The 20,505-nt window shown below is 35.4% G+C and overlaps 1 protein-coding gene across 16 annotated transcripts in view; it reads right to left on the bottom strand.

The window, feature by feature from the left end:
* RAPGEF2 (Rap guanine nucleotide exchange factor 2) overlaps positions 1-20,505 on the bottom strand; it is a 233,008-nt gene that overhangs the window by 70,380 nt on the left and 142,123 nt on the right. For 2 of the 16 annotated variants that reach the window (XM_073892443.1, XM_073892444.1), the window contains exon 1: positions 15,153-15,273. The exons of 13 other annotated variants lie outside the window; for them this stretch is intronic. In XM_073892443.1, the coding sequence (XP_073748544.1) occupies positions 15,153-15,212 (60 nt within the window). In that variant the 5' untranslated portion in view covers positions 15,213-15,273. Of the gene's footprint in view, positions 1-15,152; positions 15,274-20,505 lie in introns of those variants that run through there. One more of the 16 variants, XM_073892445.1, reaches the window with a different exon arrangement.

Raw genomic sequence — 20,505 nt, 5'->3', positions numbered from 1 at the left:
AACATGTTTGAATGAATAACAAAAGTTTTCACTCAAGCTCAGACATTTTGATATGAAGTAAATAAAAATTTTAAATTTTGGAAAATGAATAAAGAACATATATTTGAAAATTAATTTTAAAAATGGTTTGAACTTCTATATAAATACTTTCCCAAAATTAGCTGTAGTAAAATTAGAAAGACAAATATATAAGTTCTATGTTTATTATTAATCAAAGGCACGCTTTTGTGAGAACAAGGGTCACATACAACTAATATTAATTTGCTTAAGCTATAAGAGCTTCTTTTCCCAGAATTTTAAAAAAGATGAGAAGAACCAGACAAAAGAAAATATTATCGTAACTTAATATATACAACACTGTGTTTAGAGCAACAAGAAAGCAAATAACCATGTCCCTCTTACATGCTCAGCATTAAATTATCTTTCACAAAGCAAAAGGCTTTTTTTTTTTTTGACCAAAAAGCAATATACAGTTAAGAGGTATAGAACTCCCACATTCCGGCCTTTAAATTTTTCTTCTTATAAGAAAGCAGCATTTATGAGCCCCATAATGACTATTTTAAATCCCCTGAATCACATCACAATAGAAAAACACTGTGTAGCATAATATATAATGGCATATTTAAATATGACCCAAAATTCCATGCTTCTATAATCTATATTAAGTTGTGAGCAAAATAAAGGCATTTCTACCTTGTTTCATTTCTCTAAGCAAAGGTTAACCAGAAAGGCCAACCTTAGGAAGAAACAGAATACATACCATGATATAGTCTCTTTCGTTAGAAAAGGCAAGAAGAACAGATTTAAATTAAGACTTGGTGTATAAAAGCTGAAAGCAAAGAATTTGTATCCACATAATGAACTGATGTCTCCTCTAAAGACGTCAGATTGCTGTTCAGCTAAACTATCTAAAAATACCTCCTTGCAAACACACACACACACACACACACACACACACACGAAATGACTACAAAGACAGGTCTTACTAAGCAGCTCTACTTGCACAAAATCACTTAATAAGTGGGGAAAATTTTTAAAGTACTTAGGGAAAATTTAACAGGAATTTTTCATAGCAACTATGATCTTTTATGAGCTATTTTGAAAACCAGTTCCCATCTGTAAAAAGTAGTTAATGAAGGATCTTAAAGCAAATCATACTTGATCGAAGATGTCCAAAAGAGACTCATGTTCTATGAACTTAAAACAAGATAAAGATAAATCTCTACATCACTGTCAACATTCTATTTAAAAACCAAGAAAAGGGAAATTTTCTGGCTAGAAAAGTGGGAATCAAACTCACGGATGCCTCCAAATGCCAGACCCTGTCTGTGCCCCATACGTAATCCCCACAAACAACCTATGAAGTAGGCATCGTTAACAACACTTTATAGACTAGGACAAATGGTTCAGAACATTTAACTAATCTGCTTAAAGCCACACAGCTACTAAGAAGAGGTAGGGTTCCAACCCACAGACAAATGATTCTGGAGTATTATAATCTAGCGTCAATAACTGACATTCACATAGGCTGTAGAGTCTGCAGATTCTGAAAACATTTTTACATTTTTCTTATTTAAACCTCAAGTTTTTCATCAGTAACAGGGAGATTCTCACTTCAGTCCTAGTATTATTTTGGTAATTAAAGAAAATAACATGTGTAAAGTACTCGTAAAATAATTGTTAACTATTACTGTGATCATTAATAATCTTCAAAACAAGGTTGTGAGGGAGACCGGTATTATCATGATCTCCACTTTGAAGTGAGAAAACAGAAACTTCAAGGAGTTAAATGACTTGCCTAACAGTTGAGCAGCTAGTAAAATCAGAACAAGGACTCAAAGCAAGGTTCTTGTATATAAAGTATTTTATTGTTCGACTATACAAAAACCTATAGTTCCTTCCTATTACTATGGGGAAAGGTTCACAGCTGAAATAGGTATTTTGCTTTTTTTTTATTATGTTATGTTAATCACCATACATTACATCATTAGTTTTTGATGTAGTGTTCCATGATTCATGGGTTGAGTATAACACCCAGTGCTCCATGCAGAACGTGCCCTCTTTAATACCCATCACCAGGCTAACGCATCCTCCCAACCCCCTCCCCCCTAGAACCCTCAGTTTGTTTTCCATAGTCTCTCATGGTTCAGCTACCCCTCGATTCCCACCCCCTTCATTCTTCCCCTCCTGCTATCTTCTTCTCTCTCTTTTTTTTTTTTTGCTTTAAATAGCCCTGTTAGATACTTGAAGACGATATGCAATGAGCACTGTTAGTGAGTTTTGCTACACTAGGACATTTCAGTATGCATCCTGTTTGCTCTCCGGTTCAGGGTAACACTTCAAAGTTACCCATTAAGTTTATTATAAACCAACTGAAGGCAATATCTTCTTCCACAGCATCTGTGGATAGCACTTAGAGGAAGGAACAAAACAGAGAAAAGAAGTAATGTGTATCCCGTGGCTAACAGAGCCAGTACTTGATACACCTTGAGGGATGGTCTCTAATCCTGCCTACTACAATGCCCTGCCCACCATCCTACTTCACAGAGAATGGGGACTGAACCTAGGGTCACGAGCGCTGCCAAGAAAAATCTTAATTGCAAGAGAGTCCATAATCATCAGATCTCAGGTCACTCTTGTGGCCAGGTTAAAGTATATTTTAACACAGCTTTCTAAAAGGTAATTACATTCCACAGTCCCAAGAATACGTGTTATAGGGAAGGAGGTTAAAATAAAGTCAACATTGTGACAAAGATGGACCTAACTATGAATCACTTATCTGTATTTTAAATGGCTAAGACAATGTTGCTAAATCTGTGTGGCTGAAAAAACCATCTCATCTGGCTAAATGCTAAAATTACCTCCTTATAAATTACTTATCGCACTAGAAACAAATTAAGAGGGCAAGCATATCACCCAAACAATAAGTTGAAAAAAAAAAAACAGCATTCTTTTCTATATTCAAGTATAAAAATAAGGTAACGTGAAAGACCTCTGAAGAACCATACAGATGGGAAATCTCAGATATGTGTGGGGACCCAGAAAAGGTTGAATTAACAAAAGAAAACTTCCGTGTAAAGAGTAATTCTTCAATACAAAATTATACTCTTGTAATTCTAGCCACACTTAAAGGGGAACAAAATATATTTCTTTTATTTCCTTCAAGATCAAGGTAAAGTTACTCTATATTTTATGGTAGGGATGGTAATTACTACATCACACATACGAAATCCCTTTGAAACTTACTAAGGAAAATCTTAATGTAGGGGGAGAAATATAACTTCTCAAATTTTCTGATGAGAATTATAATCCACAGGATACATAGAAAACAAGGAATTGGACCATCCTTGCAATAGTGTACTAGAAGCCAAGTTTAGTGCCCTCATGCAGTTTCCAAAAATAGATCTGCATGCATGTGTGTGCGTACGTGTGCGTGCATGCATGCACACATGTACAAGAAACGACTTCCACTGGCTCCACCATGTATTAGCTGTATCACTTTGGAAGTTACTTTACCTCTCTATGCCTTGATTTCTTTGTGTATAAAAGGAGGACAATATACTTATATGGTTATGAGGATTAAATGAGATAATATATGAACAGTTCTGAACATTGCCTAGAACACAAGAAGCCTTCAATTTTAGCTAATGGCATTATTACTGTTGCTTTTTTACTCTAATACTAAATTAGTGACCAGAAGATTGCTTGCTGAGTATGGAACTGCAGAGGAAGAAAAGTGAATCAATGTAACGACATGTCATCTAAGCAAAGAGAAAACCTAACACAGTCTCATGACAGATTTAATTTTCCTTACCTCCTGGATAATGGAGGATAAACAGCCACCTTTAAAAACATAGGAACTGTGCTTATTATAGGCCATGCATTACTCTAAGCACTTTATAGGTTTTACCTCGTTTAATCTCCACACAACCATATCATCTCCATTTTACAAATGGAGACCACATAATAGGGAAGCTAAATAAATTAGCTAGGCTCACATAGCTGGTAAGTGGTGAAGCCAGAATGTAAGTCCAAGTTCCTGGCCCTAGAGCCCTCCTCTGCCCACTAGGCTACAGTTTTTCCTAATCCCTTCTCTCTGTGTAACTTTCTTCACAAAGGTTACAACTGGTCAGATTACAGTTTTCATTATTTCATGTACAAACTACTTCCTAAATTGGGTTATTTTTACAGATAAAAAGCAAAACTACTCCTAGGAACTTAAGTAAGATTCCCCCTCTCCCATTCACTGCTACGTTCTAGAGCTACGTTCTAATAGATCCCTAGAGTAGTTTTTAAAAATATATTTCAGTATTCAGTTTCCTTTAGGTAGAAAAGATAGCTTCATATAAATTACAAGATTACAGTATAGAAATCAATATGGGAGCAGGGCCTCTTCAACCTCATTTCATCTTGGGCTTCTAGTTCTTCTATCAGATGACTCTGATCTGCTGCTTAAAACCTCCAAAATCTGTCTGCCTGAAACGCCCTTACATTCCTTACATCTACTTATATCCACCAGGTGGGCTTCAGCTGCCCCCTGTATATTCCTCCACCAGGCCCCATACATAACACTAATACACATGTCAGCAGGTGTCTCTCCTGCTACTCTTCTGTGAGCAACTCTTGAGACAGAAGTGAAGTCTTATTCACAAATAATCAAGACCAAATATAGAATACATTTTCCCAAAACCAGTGACTTTGTGTATCTAGTTCCACAACTATATGTACACTATTATTGTAATATACAAATGTTATTAAACAAAATTATACTAAGTAGTATACTAATACCATATTTCACTGATTCTAAGATACACTATTTTTTTTATTTTAACATCTTTGAAATTGGGATCCATCTGAAAATCAATGAAAAGAAAATACTGGGTTATTTATAGCAAGGTGAATCAGTCAATGGTGTCTTAGATTTGATAAAAAATTACATTTTCATTAAAATATACACAAATTTTTAAAGAAAATAATGTTAGGGAATTCCTGATCCATCCCACCTGCTTACCTAATATAATTAGAAGAAATGATTAGTCAACTATGTCCAGATCGATAGAAATGGTTTGTCTACTAGCTACCCTGAAGAAACACTTAAAACAAAGCCCATACTTCAGAAAGCTAACTCATGAATATTACAATCCCAGGTGGTACCCTGGCCACATCACACTTTTCACTATATTCTACCATTAATGGCTTTCTAATTAATACCTGAATCCACAGCATTGGGCCAAAACTCTTTGACCTGCCGTTCAAAGGGTTTTACAGTCTGAGCCCTCTCTCATCAATATGTGTACCTCTGGCCGACCCTCCACCTCGGCCGAGCTGATCTATACTCACTGTTCCTTGACTGTGCATGAACACTTGATTCAGTGCTTTAGCTCATTCTGTTTGCCTTGCAAACATTCCTCCCATTTCCTTTTTTCTTCACATCTTGCTTATCTCTTGCCTTTATTTGTGGCACAGCTCAGGTCCTATTTCCTTCTTTGTAGACTACTCAAATTATACGTGACATTCCTGCTTGTGCACTCCTATGTATTTTTTGTCAATACTGCTCACCCAAGCATTTAAATATATGCAACCAGACGCAAAATTTTCAAACCATATTTTTCAATCTCTTTGATAGAAATCTGGATAAAACCCACAAGAAAACATTAAATGTTTTCTTATTTTGACATTTTATTCAGTTAACACTGAAAACACTTCTATTATTTGAGAACTACAATCTATATTCTCCTCTTCTATTCAAAGAGAGAGCTTAAGTGGTCTTGCCCTAAGAAAAAACTGAGAGATATTTAAGTTATCCATATCTCTTTTTCTAGAGCAAAAGTAAGCTTTCATTTATTATCACTACTGTCAACTTTTGTGATGTTTTTCTTCAAAACACAGGCTTTAAATCTTATTTATACCAAGTTGTTAATTTTTTTCAGGGGGACAATAGGCAAACAGGATAAAGAAGGGTAAAGAAATCTGGGAACATGCCCAACTAAAAGGAACACAAAAGGTCTCAAGTGATAAAAGACATGATACACAGTGGAAAGGGAGGAGGGCAGGCCTGCCTTCACAGGTGTTTGTGTATTTTCTTTAGCTAAGCCATCTGAAAGCTCACTTCTTTCTTCTTTTGACATTTTAATATTGACTTCCAATATCTTAAACTTTTCCATAAACTTCAAGAAAAGCACAATGATATGAATACAGTAAGCTTTATTAAAATCACATTTTGCATTTTTTATCTTCCATATTTGGGATGGAATTTGAACACTACCTAAAGAAGCTCTAAGTAAATAACTTTTCCCTCAAAATGTAAAATACTATATAGAATACATATTACATTATATATCAATATTTAATATATGGCAAACTTTGAAACTATAAAGTAGACAAAGCAGCTTCGGATAGAAGCTTCATACAAGTTACAGTGTGTCTCTTAAATCAGTTATCCTTAAATATATTTTCTACATATATTTTGGGGAGAAGGAAAGTCTAGAACAAATGCTATTACCAGATTTTATACTATGGTATAATATGATATGTCTGTAATAAGAAGATACGTATTAAAATGTTACCAATGGTTTTGTCTGACTAGTAAACTCTGATTCTTTTTCTGTCCTTGTCTTCACTTGTTTTCTCTTCAATGAACATGTAAGTTATGTATTTTTTAAATTATAAATTATGCACAAAACTAATAATGCAGACAAGCCACAGGTTAAACTGCCACCTGAATAACCATAACACAAAGCAAACAAGCACCAAAAATTAGTTGACCTATTCAGGGGGTATCCCTTCTAAAATAATTTTAAATTATTTCTATATTTAGGTAAATGTTATCTCTAAAGTAGTATAATTTTGACATTTGATTGTTTCCACAAATGGAATTAATTCAAACAAGAAATAGGAAACTTTATACATTAATATAATACAAATATAATATAAAATGCCTATTTTTAATTGCCACTTAATATGAAGAAAAGTGTATTTTAAGAAAACAAGTAAGTATGAGATTAATTAGCCATAAAGAAAAAGTTAATTTCAGCCTTCACATCTCAATCACTAGAAACCTAGGTTGTAAATTGTACTCATCACTCAACTTCTGCCAACCTCCCCTGGCTCCCCCTTGCCCAGCCACTACAAGCCCAGTGAACTTTCTAAATCCTTATTGGTAACTCCAAGCAATCTTCTTTGTCACTAATAGTAAAAGTGCTATGTACTTCTCAGTTCCATAAAACCCAGAAAGACTACATGTCACAATGTCCCCACTTAACTCCAAATTTTAACTGATTACTGAGAGAGAGAGAAAAAAAAAGAGTGCTTTCATTTATTCAAAATCATTCAGAGAGTAGAAATGTGTAGTTGAACCCATTCTGTTTCTCTAGAACAGAGACAATCAAGATTACAACTCTATAGCTTTTTTTATAGCCATGTTTGTCTCCGTTTATTATGAAAGGTTCAATGAGGTTGTGTACTAGCACTTAAACAGTGAAAAGCTGACCTACAGGAAATAATTCATTATGAGGTGCTCCCATCATAATCTGTATTTTTAAGTTCTCTAATTAAAATTAGCTTTTACCAATAAAATAAACCCTCCAGAATATTAAATTCTAGCTTTTTCTATGTACCTAAATTAGAAATGAGATTATGGGCTATTTTTAATTATTTTACACAAACACATATGCATGAAATACACTCATTATATATATAATGCATATATATGTGAATAAAATGAAATGAAATGAAATAGGGGTATTTCATTTTATAATCAATCCAAGTCAATATATAAGCCAATCATGTATTTCTGTAGAGTTCACAAAAAAAGAATATATACTTTAGTCTGAAAGTGTTTTCAGACTATCACTTTATCAATCAACAAATGTAAGGTTAATCCATAACTAAGACACCTCTGAGAACAGCCTTTATAATGAACATGCAGTGTGATCTGGTGTACTGATATGGAATGAAGAGATCTGAGGTGCACAGGGAATATTTATATAGTGACTTAATATACAAAAGAAACATAGATAAGGGGTTGACTGCTAAGTTATGCAGATATGACACATATCATAGACTGTACAATTAAGATCATGTATCATACACACACACTAAGTATATATGAGAGAGAGAGAATACAACATAACTAGCATAAAAGGCCTATGCTACAGGTTCAATTAATAAGAAGAAATGGCAGAGGTTGACAACTGACTAGTTCTAGGTAGAACTACTAACAGAAAGGGCAAGGGCAGAGACCAAGGGCTTAAGAGGACTACCTGTATGATGCACAACGCTTTTGTGAGTGTATTCTGTTACATCATCTCTTTATGTGCTTTGGAGTACAAATGTATATTTATGTTCTCCTGTATGCTTTTGTACATGCTTCTCATCTGTGTTCCAAAAAAATGGGTACAATATTTAACCAGTCCTGTGTGACTCCTATGTCAGTACTAATAGCACTGGCATTTTAATACTGTAAATGGAAATAATCACAAGCATATGTCAGGTCTTCAAAAATAAATTTCATTTCTTAATGATGAAGAAAAATAAGGAGGTCAGAGAGAGTAAAGATCTTAGAACAAGGAAATTAACAGGGATCTGAAGGACACATTTACAAACTTTCCTTTAAAACACACACAAACACACACACACAGGTGTATCTCTATATACATCCAGACATTCATGTTCTTTTGTTTTTAAAACCTTTTTAAAAAAAGTTCATAACCAAACCACAATCCAAATAAAATATGTGGATAATGATAAAATGGTCATTGATCTAAATAGGTGAAGTTTTTCAAAGTTTACAAAAGACTGCCAAAGATGAGATGGTACTAAATTATTCTTTTTCTTTTTACTAAGTACATAAAGTAGGCATTAAAACATACTTCATTAGGGATTTAAATTAAATAAAAATAATTTTATGTGACTATTATTAAACATAGGAAAATGAAGAAAACTGCACAATTACTCTGGAGAGATTCTTAAACAGATTACCCAAATAAAATATTTAAGAGTGTTGTCAGACCTAATATCAAGGAAATGGACTGAAGAAATTTCAGGTTATATTTCAGGAATATTTATAGCTACATGACCAAATTTACAGGGCATTTATTTTGGTGCAAATTAAGTATCAGTATTTCAAACATATAAAATATGATATTTTAAATCAGAAGGGAAAATTACAATTAGTGATCTTACTATGGTTAAACAGTTAAAGGAGAAGAAATAATTGCGCTTCTAATGATGCATTTTAAACATTCTCTTCTTTTTTTTTAAAGTTGATCATTCTCTTTTCACTAATCTTAATTGATTTACTTTTTATACAGTCTATTTTTAAATGGACTGTTATTAAATTATTAAACAATATTTAAAAGCAAGGATGGCAAGTATGGTTCTTCTTTTGACTAAAAGTAAGGATTTTTCTTTAATATATTCCACAATGAGATGGAGCTTTTTTCAATATCACACATAGTAGTGCTTGCAATACACTGCAAATTTCTAAAATAGATTTCTTCACTTCTAACAGGGTAAAAAGATCTATTATTTATTGCTAGGGTTTCTTGGCCCAAATCCAAGACAAGATGACCTTGTCCTTGAATAAAACAATAGGATATTGCTTCCTCTCAGGCCTCTTTGCTAGCTAGCACAGTGAAAAACCTCCCCAAGAGATGAGTTTATTTCATCTCAGGAAATATATCTGTCATAATAGATGAAAAAAAGATCAGATAAAGAAAAGGTGGAGTCTTAACCCAAAAGACGCATAACCTAACATCCATAATTAATGTTATTTTCTACATTGCTAAGGAAAATGTATCAATCAAATTATATTAAAGAGATACTCTACTCAGTGTTTACAGACAAGGTCAAACTGTCATGGTAGGAAAAAAGTAATTTCTTAAAAATAGAGTTTTCTTAAATCTATTTTAGTTAAAGATAGAGGGGGTGCTTTGGGAGGTGGGGATGAAGAGGAGGTCACACTCCTTTGCTGGATCTTCAAATTATAGTCATTATTTGTCAGGTATCCTAATATCTTCCTCTCCATCACCTGTACTGACCTACTCTCTAATATAATCCATTCCAACAGTGATGATCTCATTGATTTTCCTAACCTTCTGATTCCTCATATGCTTCTATATCTTCCTGCCTCGGGCCCTCACATGTTATTCTTCCTTCTCTATACTGTACTTTTAACAGTTAACAATTCCAAATTGCAACTATATCCTTAATACATGGTATAAGGAAAGTGAAGAATTAATTCAAGATATGATCTCTCATCTAACTGTAAATAAACCAATTTACAAACACTGGTTAGAAGAATAAATAAAATTAAGCATTACATATTAGGTGCCACTAAATCATTATTCAGAAAAAGCAGAGATGAATATAAAGAGACAAGAAGCAAGTGAAAGTCAAGCAAAGAGCATTGCATTCTGAGAAATAGGAAAAGAAAATGAATCTGAAGGGTTTGTAATCAGATCATCTTGTCCTAAATAAAAAAGTCATAATGGGGGGGGGATATGTTCAGAAGGAAGAGAAGGTAGATTATAGAGGGCTTTAGTGACCAACAGGAATTTAGACATATGGTTAAGCTACATTAGACCCTTCTTAGTTAGGGCTAATGAAATAATGAAATTTATATTTATGGCTACAAAAGAACCATGACCTGTATGGACTTCTGAGAGGTGATCACCAATTCAAGTTGGCTTCCATGATAGATGCAGACTTCATTAAAGCACAAACAGGGTAGAAGAAACAGCAAGACTCAGTGCTTCTAATGAAGCACAAGTGGCCAAGGTCAGTCTGTCACAAGTTACAAAGGGAATGGCGGAAGTTGAGGCATGAAGGTTATGTTTAAAGGGTTAAGCAGCAAAAATAAAAAGGTATGTGTGTGATAAGGCCAAACACAGAAAAGCAGAAAGAGGAAGGAACTGAGCTAAATGCCATCTATTCCTGATCATCCCAACTCAAGTCTCAAGATAACATCAAAATTGCACAAAGCAATAAGTAGCTTTATAAAACTACTTTTATGAAAGTTTTATACAATAATTTTGATCATGACATTGTTGCTTTTTTATGTTGACAGTGCCTGGAATGTCACAAACACCAGGAAAAAGAGTAGCAGGAGAAAAGCAAACATTTTTTTCAAGTTACATATTCCACTGATTAATACCAGCTCTCATAATGATGCAGTCTACACACCTAATGTACTCTAAATTCGGCTACATAAAGAGAAGTAGTATAGGTTTGTGGTTAAGGCAGGGCTATGAAACCAGACAAACCTGGCCCATGATGGCTCCACCACTTAATAGACATTGGAAAAGTTTATTTTTGTCCTGCTAAGCCTCAGTTTCATTACCTCTAAAAAGGTGACAATACACCTTTCTTTAGTGGGCTGTTGTAATAATTAAGTCAGATAATATTCAGTTCCTGTCATACATTAAGTGCTCAATAAACAACAGCTATTTTGATTTATTCCATGCATTTAAGTAAAGTGTTTTCTTATGTACACCACTTTTTAAAATTATTATTCAATCATGACTGAGGTTTTATCTACCGTTAAGTACAGCTCACTACTTATACCAGTAATTTCTAGAAAAATGCACAACTGGAAAAGGGATTATTGAATAAGGGATATTATTACAAGTATCAAGTTGATTTATTTTAAGGAATTCATTTAAAAATCTGCAAAGATTCAAAGTTACCGTATAGCGCGGAACTTTTAAAAGAACGCTCAAGGAACACCCTTCCCATTAGATAACCCGAGGCAGGCAAAAAGGGGAGAGGCAGGTTAAAAAACAGTTGGTAAACAGAGTAATGATGCCTTTAATGCCATCCTAAGGCTTTCCCCAACTTACTGAGCTTTTAAAACTTTTTTCATGAAATATCTATTCACAGTCTGTTCAACTAGTGCTCAACAGCAGTCTTTTGGAAAGTGCAGTTTTATCATACATTTTTAAAATGTATCTTATTTTCAAAATTCACAAAACCAGAAGATCCCTCTGAAGACTAACTGAAGGCACTAGATGACTGTAAGGCTATAGCCCAGTGCCAGGTACATTGTCGGTGACACAACAGGTATTCTCATCTCAGTGTTATCAACTGACTATGTAGAACTGGGACAGGGAGGAGATGTAATTAAAATATGTGAAATTTACTAGTTTAGAGGGTTAAATGAGACTTCATTAATCCAAAAATACAATTAAATGACAAATTCAACAGTACTAATTGTGCACCTACTATGTGCCAGGAACTGAGATATGCGCTGAATTAGCCAGAAATAAAGAATAAAAGCCCATAAGATCTGAAAAATCCTGACAAAGCAGAATAAGTGAGTTTACTACTAGTGCCCAATCACGGCTCTTTTAAAAGCACCCAATTTAACATTTTTGCTTTTTAGTTTCTCACTGCCTTCTATTGTCAAAGAAGTGAAGCCACTTAAAGAGCCACAACCCTAAGATGTGGTGTATACATATACAATGGAATATTATGCAGCCATCAAAAGGAATGAAATCTTGCCATTTGCAACGACGTGGATAGAACTAGAGGGTACTATGCTAAGCAAAATAAGTCAATCAGAGAAAGACATGTATCATATGATCTCACTGATATGAGCAATTCTTAATCTCAGGAAACAAACTGAGGGTTGCTGGAGTGGTGGGGGGTGGGAGGGATGGGGTGGCTGGGTGACAGACATTGGGGAGGGTATGTGCTATGGTGAGCACTGTGAATTGTGTAAGACTGATGAATCACAGACCTGTACCCCTGAAACAAATAATATATTATATGTTAAAAAAAAAAAAGATAGTAGGGAGGGAAAAATGAAGGGGGGGGGATCGGAGGGGGAGAGGGACCATGAGAGACTATGGACTCTGAGAAACAAACTGAGGGTTCTGGAGGGGAGGAAGGTGCGGGGATGGGTCAGCCTGGTGATGGGTATTAAGGAGGGCACGTATTGAATGGATCACTGGGTGTTATATGCAAACAATGAACCATGGAACACTACATCAAAAACTAATGATGTAATGCATGGTAATTAACGTAACATAATAAGAAAAAAGAAGCTGCAACTTTTGTAGAAGCAAAAACGGAAGTATACGTGAATTTACTAGATTTTTCTCATTTAAAATGAGCTCTGACATTATTCTCATAAAGCCTCTTAGGTCAAAAGAGGGGCATTCTCACTAATTTTTGCTCAGCAGTTTACTGAGTCACCTGTTATGTGAGAGCCAGAGTAATTATTCTCCTTTGCAACTCCTTGTAAATTAAAATCTTAAAGGTCTGCTCATTATACAGCAAAGCCTAGATAACCAAAAAACTCATCGAGTACAGAGCAAGATCTTGACACCATAGGCTACCAGCTCTGCCGCACGTGATGATCTATGATGGCCAGTTCTAGTATTGCAACTTGTAAAAGTATCATGGGAAATACCACTCACATGTTTTTTAGAAATTGCTTGATTCAAGGCTATTTTATGGCTGCAGTGACTTTTGTCATAGCGTTACCCTAAATTTCAGTAAAATATATACATAAAGCACTTGTCAGGAAACAAACATGCTTACAAAATAGTATACTAGGTGCTGCAGCTTACCCACTCTTTGGTGTTATCTGTCCCAAGTGATCTTGTTGTCACAAATCTAGTAATACTCCACCCACCGCCACCACCAGTAAATAATTTTAACAATTTTCCTTGTTCACTAAAATTATATTATTAATTTAAATACCCCCTCCCTCCATTTTGAGAAAGGCTATATGAAAAGGGTAGACAAGGAACCTGTAGTTTAAGCTTTCCTTCAAAGGTTCCTCAAGTAGTCTTAAGTAATATTCTCACTTTTACCTGGAGGGACCATGACTACAGAGGAGCTTAATTTCAAAGGCCCTGTTAAGAAAATCAAACTACAGTAGAACTTTTCTGTAACAACCTTTCCTATTAGTGAAATTAAGTATAAGGCTGGTCTTTTCCTGGATCTGACCCAAAGAGATTTAATTAGTGAGGTACCATTAGGATTTCATTATGAAGGGGCTGGGCTCTAAGCACAGCATCATAACATGTTTCCACCACAGATAGTGCCCTAAGAGCATCCTGTGGTTCACTGGAAAGAGTGAGATAGTGCCTTCAGAGTCACTTTCTCAACGAAAATCTCTTGGATTTAATTTACAATTTTGTTCATAAGGATGAACAAAACCAAACTATACCCATAAACCTAAGCATCTAAATATTCTAAATTCATGGCCTCCTCTCTATAAATTTTCAAAGCCTTAGTGATCTATCTCCATTTTTGCAGTTTAACATATTATCCTTTTTAGAATACATAAAAGATAATTCCTACACCCTAATAGAATACTTTCTATATGCTAGGGTGTAAAAATAGGCAATTCAAAAATACTTTAGACTACTCTATAAGCCGCCTAAATTTATACATTTTCATTTGGGGAATTTAAAAAATAGAGAGAGAGAGAGAGAGAGATAAAAATATGACTTCGTGTGATGGCAGAAAACTTCCAACACGGTGACATAAAAGTAGCACTCCCATTCCTGAAACAGGAGGCTCAGACTTGGTGTTAACCATAGAAAAGTGTTTCCCACAAACAGCAGTAGCTGCCTGTGGGATTTCAGCATGACAAATGCATAGCTGACTCATGGGATCAATTATAAAGAAGCAATACTTGTGGCATTAAAAAAATTATTCTCTGTTTTTATCACCTATTAATGCACGTTAAGTCAGACGAGTCCCACTGACCAAACGTTTTATTACCAAATCAATACCCAGAGCTCTCCCTCCCTCCCTCAAACCTACATGTGAATTCCTTACCACAGACGTCTGTTCCCAATAACCCTTTTCGTGATCTCTCATTAAATTCAACTATAAAAAACATTTTTTAAAAAAACTCTGAGTCTTAAAGCTGAATTGTCTAGTTCTCATTTCTGATGACAGAAATTTAAGGCAATTATTTTGCCTTAAATGAATTGATCTTGTTTAAAATTTTTAAAAATTACAACAAAATTGGAAGCACGAGCCAGCCATAACTTACCCTCCCTCCTCCAAGCACACTATATCACACCCTCTAAAAAACCTGTTTTCCCTGAATAGAAGCAGCAATAATTCCCATTTTAAAGCAATTCTCTCTGACGTGCTTTTGAAGCACAAGCAGCATTTGCGATACTTACTGAATGTTTCTCCTGCTGGCCCATAACTCCATGGTTAGCTGGGATTGCTAGTGGTTTCATAATGAAGAAACATATGCTGAACTGAATTTACACATCATGTACCAATCTCTCATGGATGGCAAGTCACCCTCTACAGCATTAAATTAAAAAAGAAAAAGAAAAAAAAAAAAAAAGAGAGGAGGAAACCAAGCTGCAGCTGAAAGTGTCACTACTGGTGAGCTTAAAAAACCTCTCACACTTGTAGACCAGAAAAGGAATCCGAACAACAGTGTTCGTCTCCATTTTTATAACACTGAAACTCTAAACACCTTAGGCTATGACAAGACAGAGGAAACCTTATACAGCTCTCACTCTTCCAAGAGAACAAGATCATTTCTGAGATTGAAGAGCAAGAGGCAAAAGAAAAGAAGAAAAAAAAAAGCTAAAATGGCTGACTGCACACAGACTCCCCTCAAAAAGGCTTAATACAGAATTATATTAGTCAGGGTGGTATAAGAACCAGTCTCTAGCATTCAGCCAAGCATTGTTAATACTCTTGTTTCATTTGCAATCACACATACGGACCCCTCCAACCAAGGAAAAAAGAAAAAAGGAAAAGAAAGAAAGAAAAAAATCAGGGCAGAGCATGTGAATCGGGACCTCCTCCCTAGCTGCTAATGATGCTGACAGAGTGGTGACCAGTGATCTCTGTCCCACTCCACTAACCAAGTTTGCACAATTAATCTTAGCAGCATGACACTGATGGACATTTAATTTAATGATGTCTGTCCCTCACAGTCAACACAACCATGACTGCTAGCAAGAGAGTCACTAACAGAAACACAACACATGCACACACACAATCTCGAGAATCATGAGTCTGAATGCAATACACCAATATAATTACATTATTGTGCTTACTTTGGAGGACCATGGCTGCAGGCAGTTGGCATAGCAACGCACAAGGAAAGCCATTTCCTGGGTAGAGAGAAAGCTTCCTTTTCTAAATAAAAAATTCCTCTTAGGGAACAAACGGCATTGCTGCTTCCTGCAGAAAGCAAGACACTGTAGTCTGTCTCTTAACCTGCAAGGCTCACACTCAATGCAGTTCTAGTGATGTAAGTGGATTTCTCTCTCACCCTCCCTCTCTCTACATACACTGAGATATTCAGCTCAAATGGTACACACATTCCTTAAGACTCGCCCCCTCCTCTACTTAACCATTTCACTCATTAAGGTAGCGATGGACAATTCAGATAAAGTAACAAGCTCTTGCCTGTATTATATCAGCGGCTGTAGGTTAAGCAAGTCTCAGAGGGATGGAATCCATTGATTGCTGACTCCAAATAATATCACTGAAGATAGGGTGGGAAAACGGAGCAAGGACTTACTTGAACAGCTTTGAACTAAAATATGATTTTTCACCAGTCGGAAGATAAGAGAATGGATGTGACCTCTTCCCCACCCTCAAACATTACTGTGCTACAGGAAGCAAGTATCTATCAAAAATTTACAAAATGCACATTTAACAGCTTTATATAAATTTAGAAGATGTGATTTTCACAAACACCCATACACACACACATGCACGCACATAGCACATTGCAAATAATAACAAAATAAATACACTTACTAGTTAAAAAAAATCAAACTTTTAGAGGTAGAGTTTAAATTTAATGAGGATATGTTATTCTACCATAAACTCTTAATTTCATCTGGATTAGCAGGTTACTTGAAAGACAGCATTGTAGCTGACAAAGAATAAGGACATTTTAACTCTAAAGTACTGGTCAATTTCTCTTGTCAAGACTGTCTATAAATGGCATACATAATAGAAAACAGATATGGAAAATCTAGCAACTTTAATAATTGACTTTGGAATTGTCAGTGCTTGCTGATTTGTGTTTCTTGTCTACTTAAAACTGCACCCATACTATTTTCTTTTCTTTTCCCCTCTCATTATCTAAAGGCAACCATTCCCTCCACATGACTATTTTGGATCGTTTTCCCTGCCCATGACTATTTTAGATCCTTCTCTCCTGCCCATCCCCAGTATACCCCTTTCATAGACTTATTATATTATCTATTATCCCTTCTTTCCCACATATATTCCACCTCTCCCCCACAACTAGCAGGTCTCTTCACTGGCTTTTAAATATGTTCAAGTCTCTCACATCTCAAGAACAAAGCAAAGAACAGAAACCTTCTTTAGATCCTACATTTTCCCATGGCTACAGTCTAATGTCTTCACACTAACCCACTTCACAACCAAATTTCTCAAGAATTACCTTCTTGGCTTCCACCATTTCCTCATCCCATGCACTTCTTCAATAAAGGACCATTATGGTTCTGTTGTATAATTTATATAATCTACGAGTTATCCTTAACACCTTTCTCCATGCCCAATCCATCACAATATCCCATTAATTCTCTACCTTTTCTCAAACTTAAATTTCTCTTCATTTCTGCTGCTATCATCCCACTCATTACTTTTTGCCATAAAAATTGCAAAAGTCTCTTTATTGAACTGTCTGGATTCAATTTTTACCCCACCCACCTTTCTCCATTTAACATACTCCTCCTGAGATCTTTTAAAAACTAAAGTCTGGTCACTTCAACTTAATCTATTGAGCCCTTTTTTAAATTAAAACGTATCAAAGGCTTCTCATTGCTCTCAGCATACAGACTAAAACTCCTATTACAGTGTGTGAGATTTGTATATGTTTTTACGAGTTATACCATGCTCATGCCCTCCAGGTCACCTGGGCTGCCCTTGTTTCCTTGCATGAGCAAAAAAGCCTTTCTACACATTGTTTCCTCTGCCTAGAACATTCCTTCACCCTCCTTCTCCTGATTGATTCTTAATCCACCCCTAAAAACCACTGGTGAAATGCCCTCAAATTTATCATGATATTGTGTATCACTTCCCTATAATGCTTATTACAGTTCTAATTTTACATTTAATCATGGAATTATTTAAGTAGTTAGTGTCTACTTCCCCTACTACACTTAATCTCTGTGATGGCTGGAATCATGTTTGTGTATAGCCACTGTACCTGCAGCCCCTAGCATGGTACACATCAGAGGCTCTCACCTTTTCTGAATGAGTAAAATCTTCAGTGATCAGGAATGGACATTAGCAAAACCATATTTGATCTTGTAAACTAGTTCTTATCAAAATCCCAAATGCTTTTCTACCATAAACGAATGCTAAAAGTAAATGGCACTGATCTTTGACAAAGGAGCAAGGGCAATATAATACAGCAAAGATAGTCTCTCCAACAAATGGTGCTGGAACAACTGGACATCCACATGCAATAACTAAATGAATCTAGACACAGACTTTATGCCCTTCACAAAAATTAATTCAACATTATCACAGACCTAAATGTAAAATGCAAAATTATAAAACTCCTACAAAATAACAGGAGAAAACCTAGATCAAGTTGGGTATGGTGATACCTTTTTAGATACAACACCAAAACACAATCCATGAAAGAAATAATTGTTAAGCTAGAATTCATTAAAATGAACAACTTCTGCTCTGTAAAAAACAGTATTAAGAAAATCAGAAGACAAGTCACAGATCAGGAATAAATATTTGCACATCCGATAAAGAACTCTTATCCAAAATATACAAAGAACTCTTAAAACCCAAGAGAAAGACAAAACTTGATGAATGGGCCAAAGACCTTAAAAGACACCTCACCAAAGATATACAAATGAAAAATAAGCAAATGAAAGATGCTCCACGTCATATGTCATCAGGGAAATGAAAATTAAAACAAGAGTGAGATACCACCACATACCTATTAGAATGGTCAAAATTCAAAACACTGACAACACCAAATGCTGGTGAGGATGTGGAGCAATGGGAACTTCACTCATTGCTGGCAGGAAGGCAAAATGGTACAGCCACTTTGGAAGACAGTGCGGTTTAGTTTCTTGTGAAACTAAACATACTTATAATGTGATCCAACAATCACACTCCTTGATATTTACTCAAAGGAGTTAAAGACTTATGTCGGGGCACCTGGGTGGCTCAGTCAGTTAAGCAAGCGTCTGCCTTCAGCTCAGGTCATGATCCCAAAGTCCTGGGATTGAGCCCTGCATCAAGCTCCCTGCTCATCGGGGAATCTCCTTCTCCCTCTCCCTCCGCTCCTCCCCCCAGCTTGTGCTCTCTCTCTCTCACTCTGCTCTCTCTCACATAAACATATAAAATCTTTAAAAAAAAATAAAAACTTATGTCTACACAAAAAACTACAAATGTTTAAAACAGCTTTATTCAAAATTGCCAAAATCTTGAACAGATAAATAAATGGTAGTACATCAAGACAATGGAGTATTATTCAGCACTAAAAAGAAATGAGCTATCAAACCATGTAAAAACATGAAGGAAACTTAAATGCATATTACTAAGTGAAGGAAGCCCATCTGAAAAGGCTGAATACTGTATGATTCCAACTATATGACATTCTGGAAAAGGCAAAACTATGGAGGCAATAAAAAGATCAGTGGTTGCCAGGGGTGATGAATAGTTAGAGCACAGAAGATTTTTAGAACAAAGAAAATACTCAGTATGATATTATGTTGAAGGATAATATGTCTTTGTACATTCGTCCAAACCCACTGAATGTACAACATCAAGAGTGAACCCTCAGGTAAACTATGGACTTTGGGTAAATGTGATGTGTCAATGTAAGTTCATATTGAGAGTTTAAAAATGGACCATTCTGGTGAGTGATGTTGATAATGGGGGAGGCTATGCATGTGTGGGGGTGGGAGATGTATGAAAAATCTCTGTACCTTTCTCCCAATTTTATTGTAAACCTAAACTGCTCTAAAAAATAGTTTTTTAAAAAAGTACATAGTATCAAAAGGTAGAAGCAATCCAAGTCAAGTGTCCATCTATAAATGAACATGTAAACAAAATGTAGTATATACCTATCATGGGATATTACTCAGTCTTTAAAAGAAATAAAATTCTGTTACAAGTTACAAGAATAAACCTGGAAGATGCTATGTTAAGTGAAAAAAATCCAGCCACAAAAAGACAAACACTGTAGGACTCCACTTACATGAAGTATCTAGACTAGTAGTTAAATTCATAGACCAAAAGGAGAATGGTGGTTGCCAGGGCCTGGGGTAAGGGGCTAAGAAGGAGTTATTGTGTAATGAGTATGGAGTTTCAGCTTGGGGGGATGAAAAAATTCTGGAGATGGGTGGTGGCAATGGTTATGAAACAATGGGAATGTACTTGGTACCACTGAACTATATACACTTAAAAATGGTTAAAATGGTAAGTTTAAATGTCGTGTATATTCTACCACACACACACACACACACACACACACACACACACACACACACACAC

Source organism: Callorhinus ursinus, unplaced genomic scaffold (assembly GCF_003265705.2).
Source record: "Callorhinus ursinus isolate GAN/ISIS: 27379988/994484 unplaced genomic scaffold, GSC_fseal_2.0 scaffold4, whole genome shotgun sequence".
Lineage (NCBI taxonomy): Eukaryota > Metazoa > Chordata > Mammalia > Carnivora > Otariidae > Callorhinus > Callorhinus ursinus.
The sequence above is the reverse complement of the archived record's forward strand: the minus strand, read 5'-3'. Positions and strand labels throughout refer to the sequence as shown.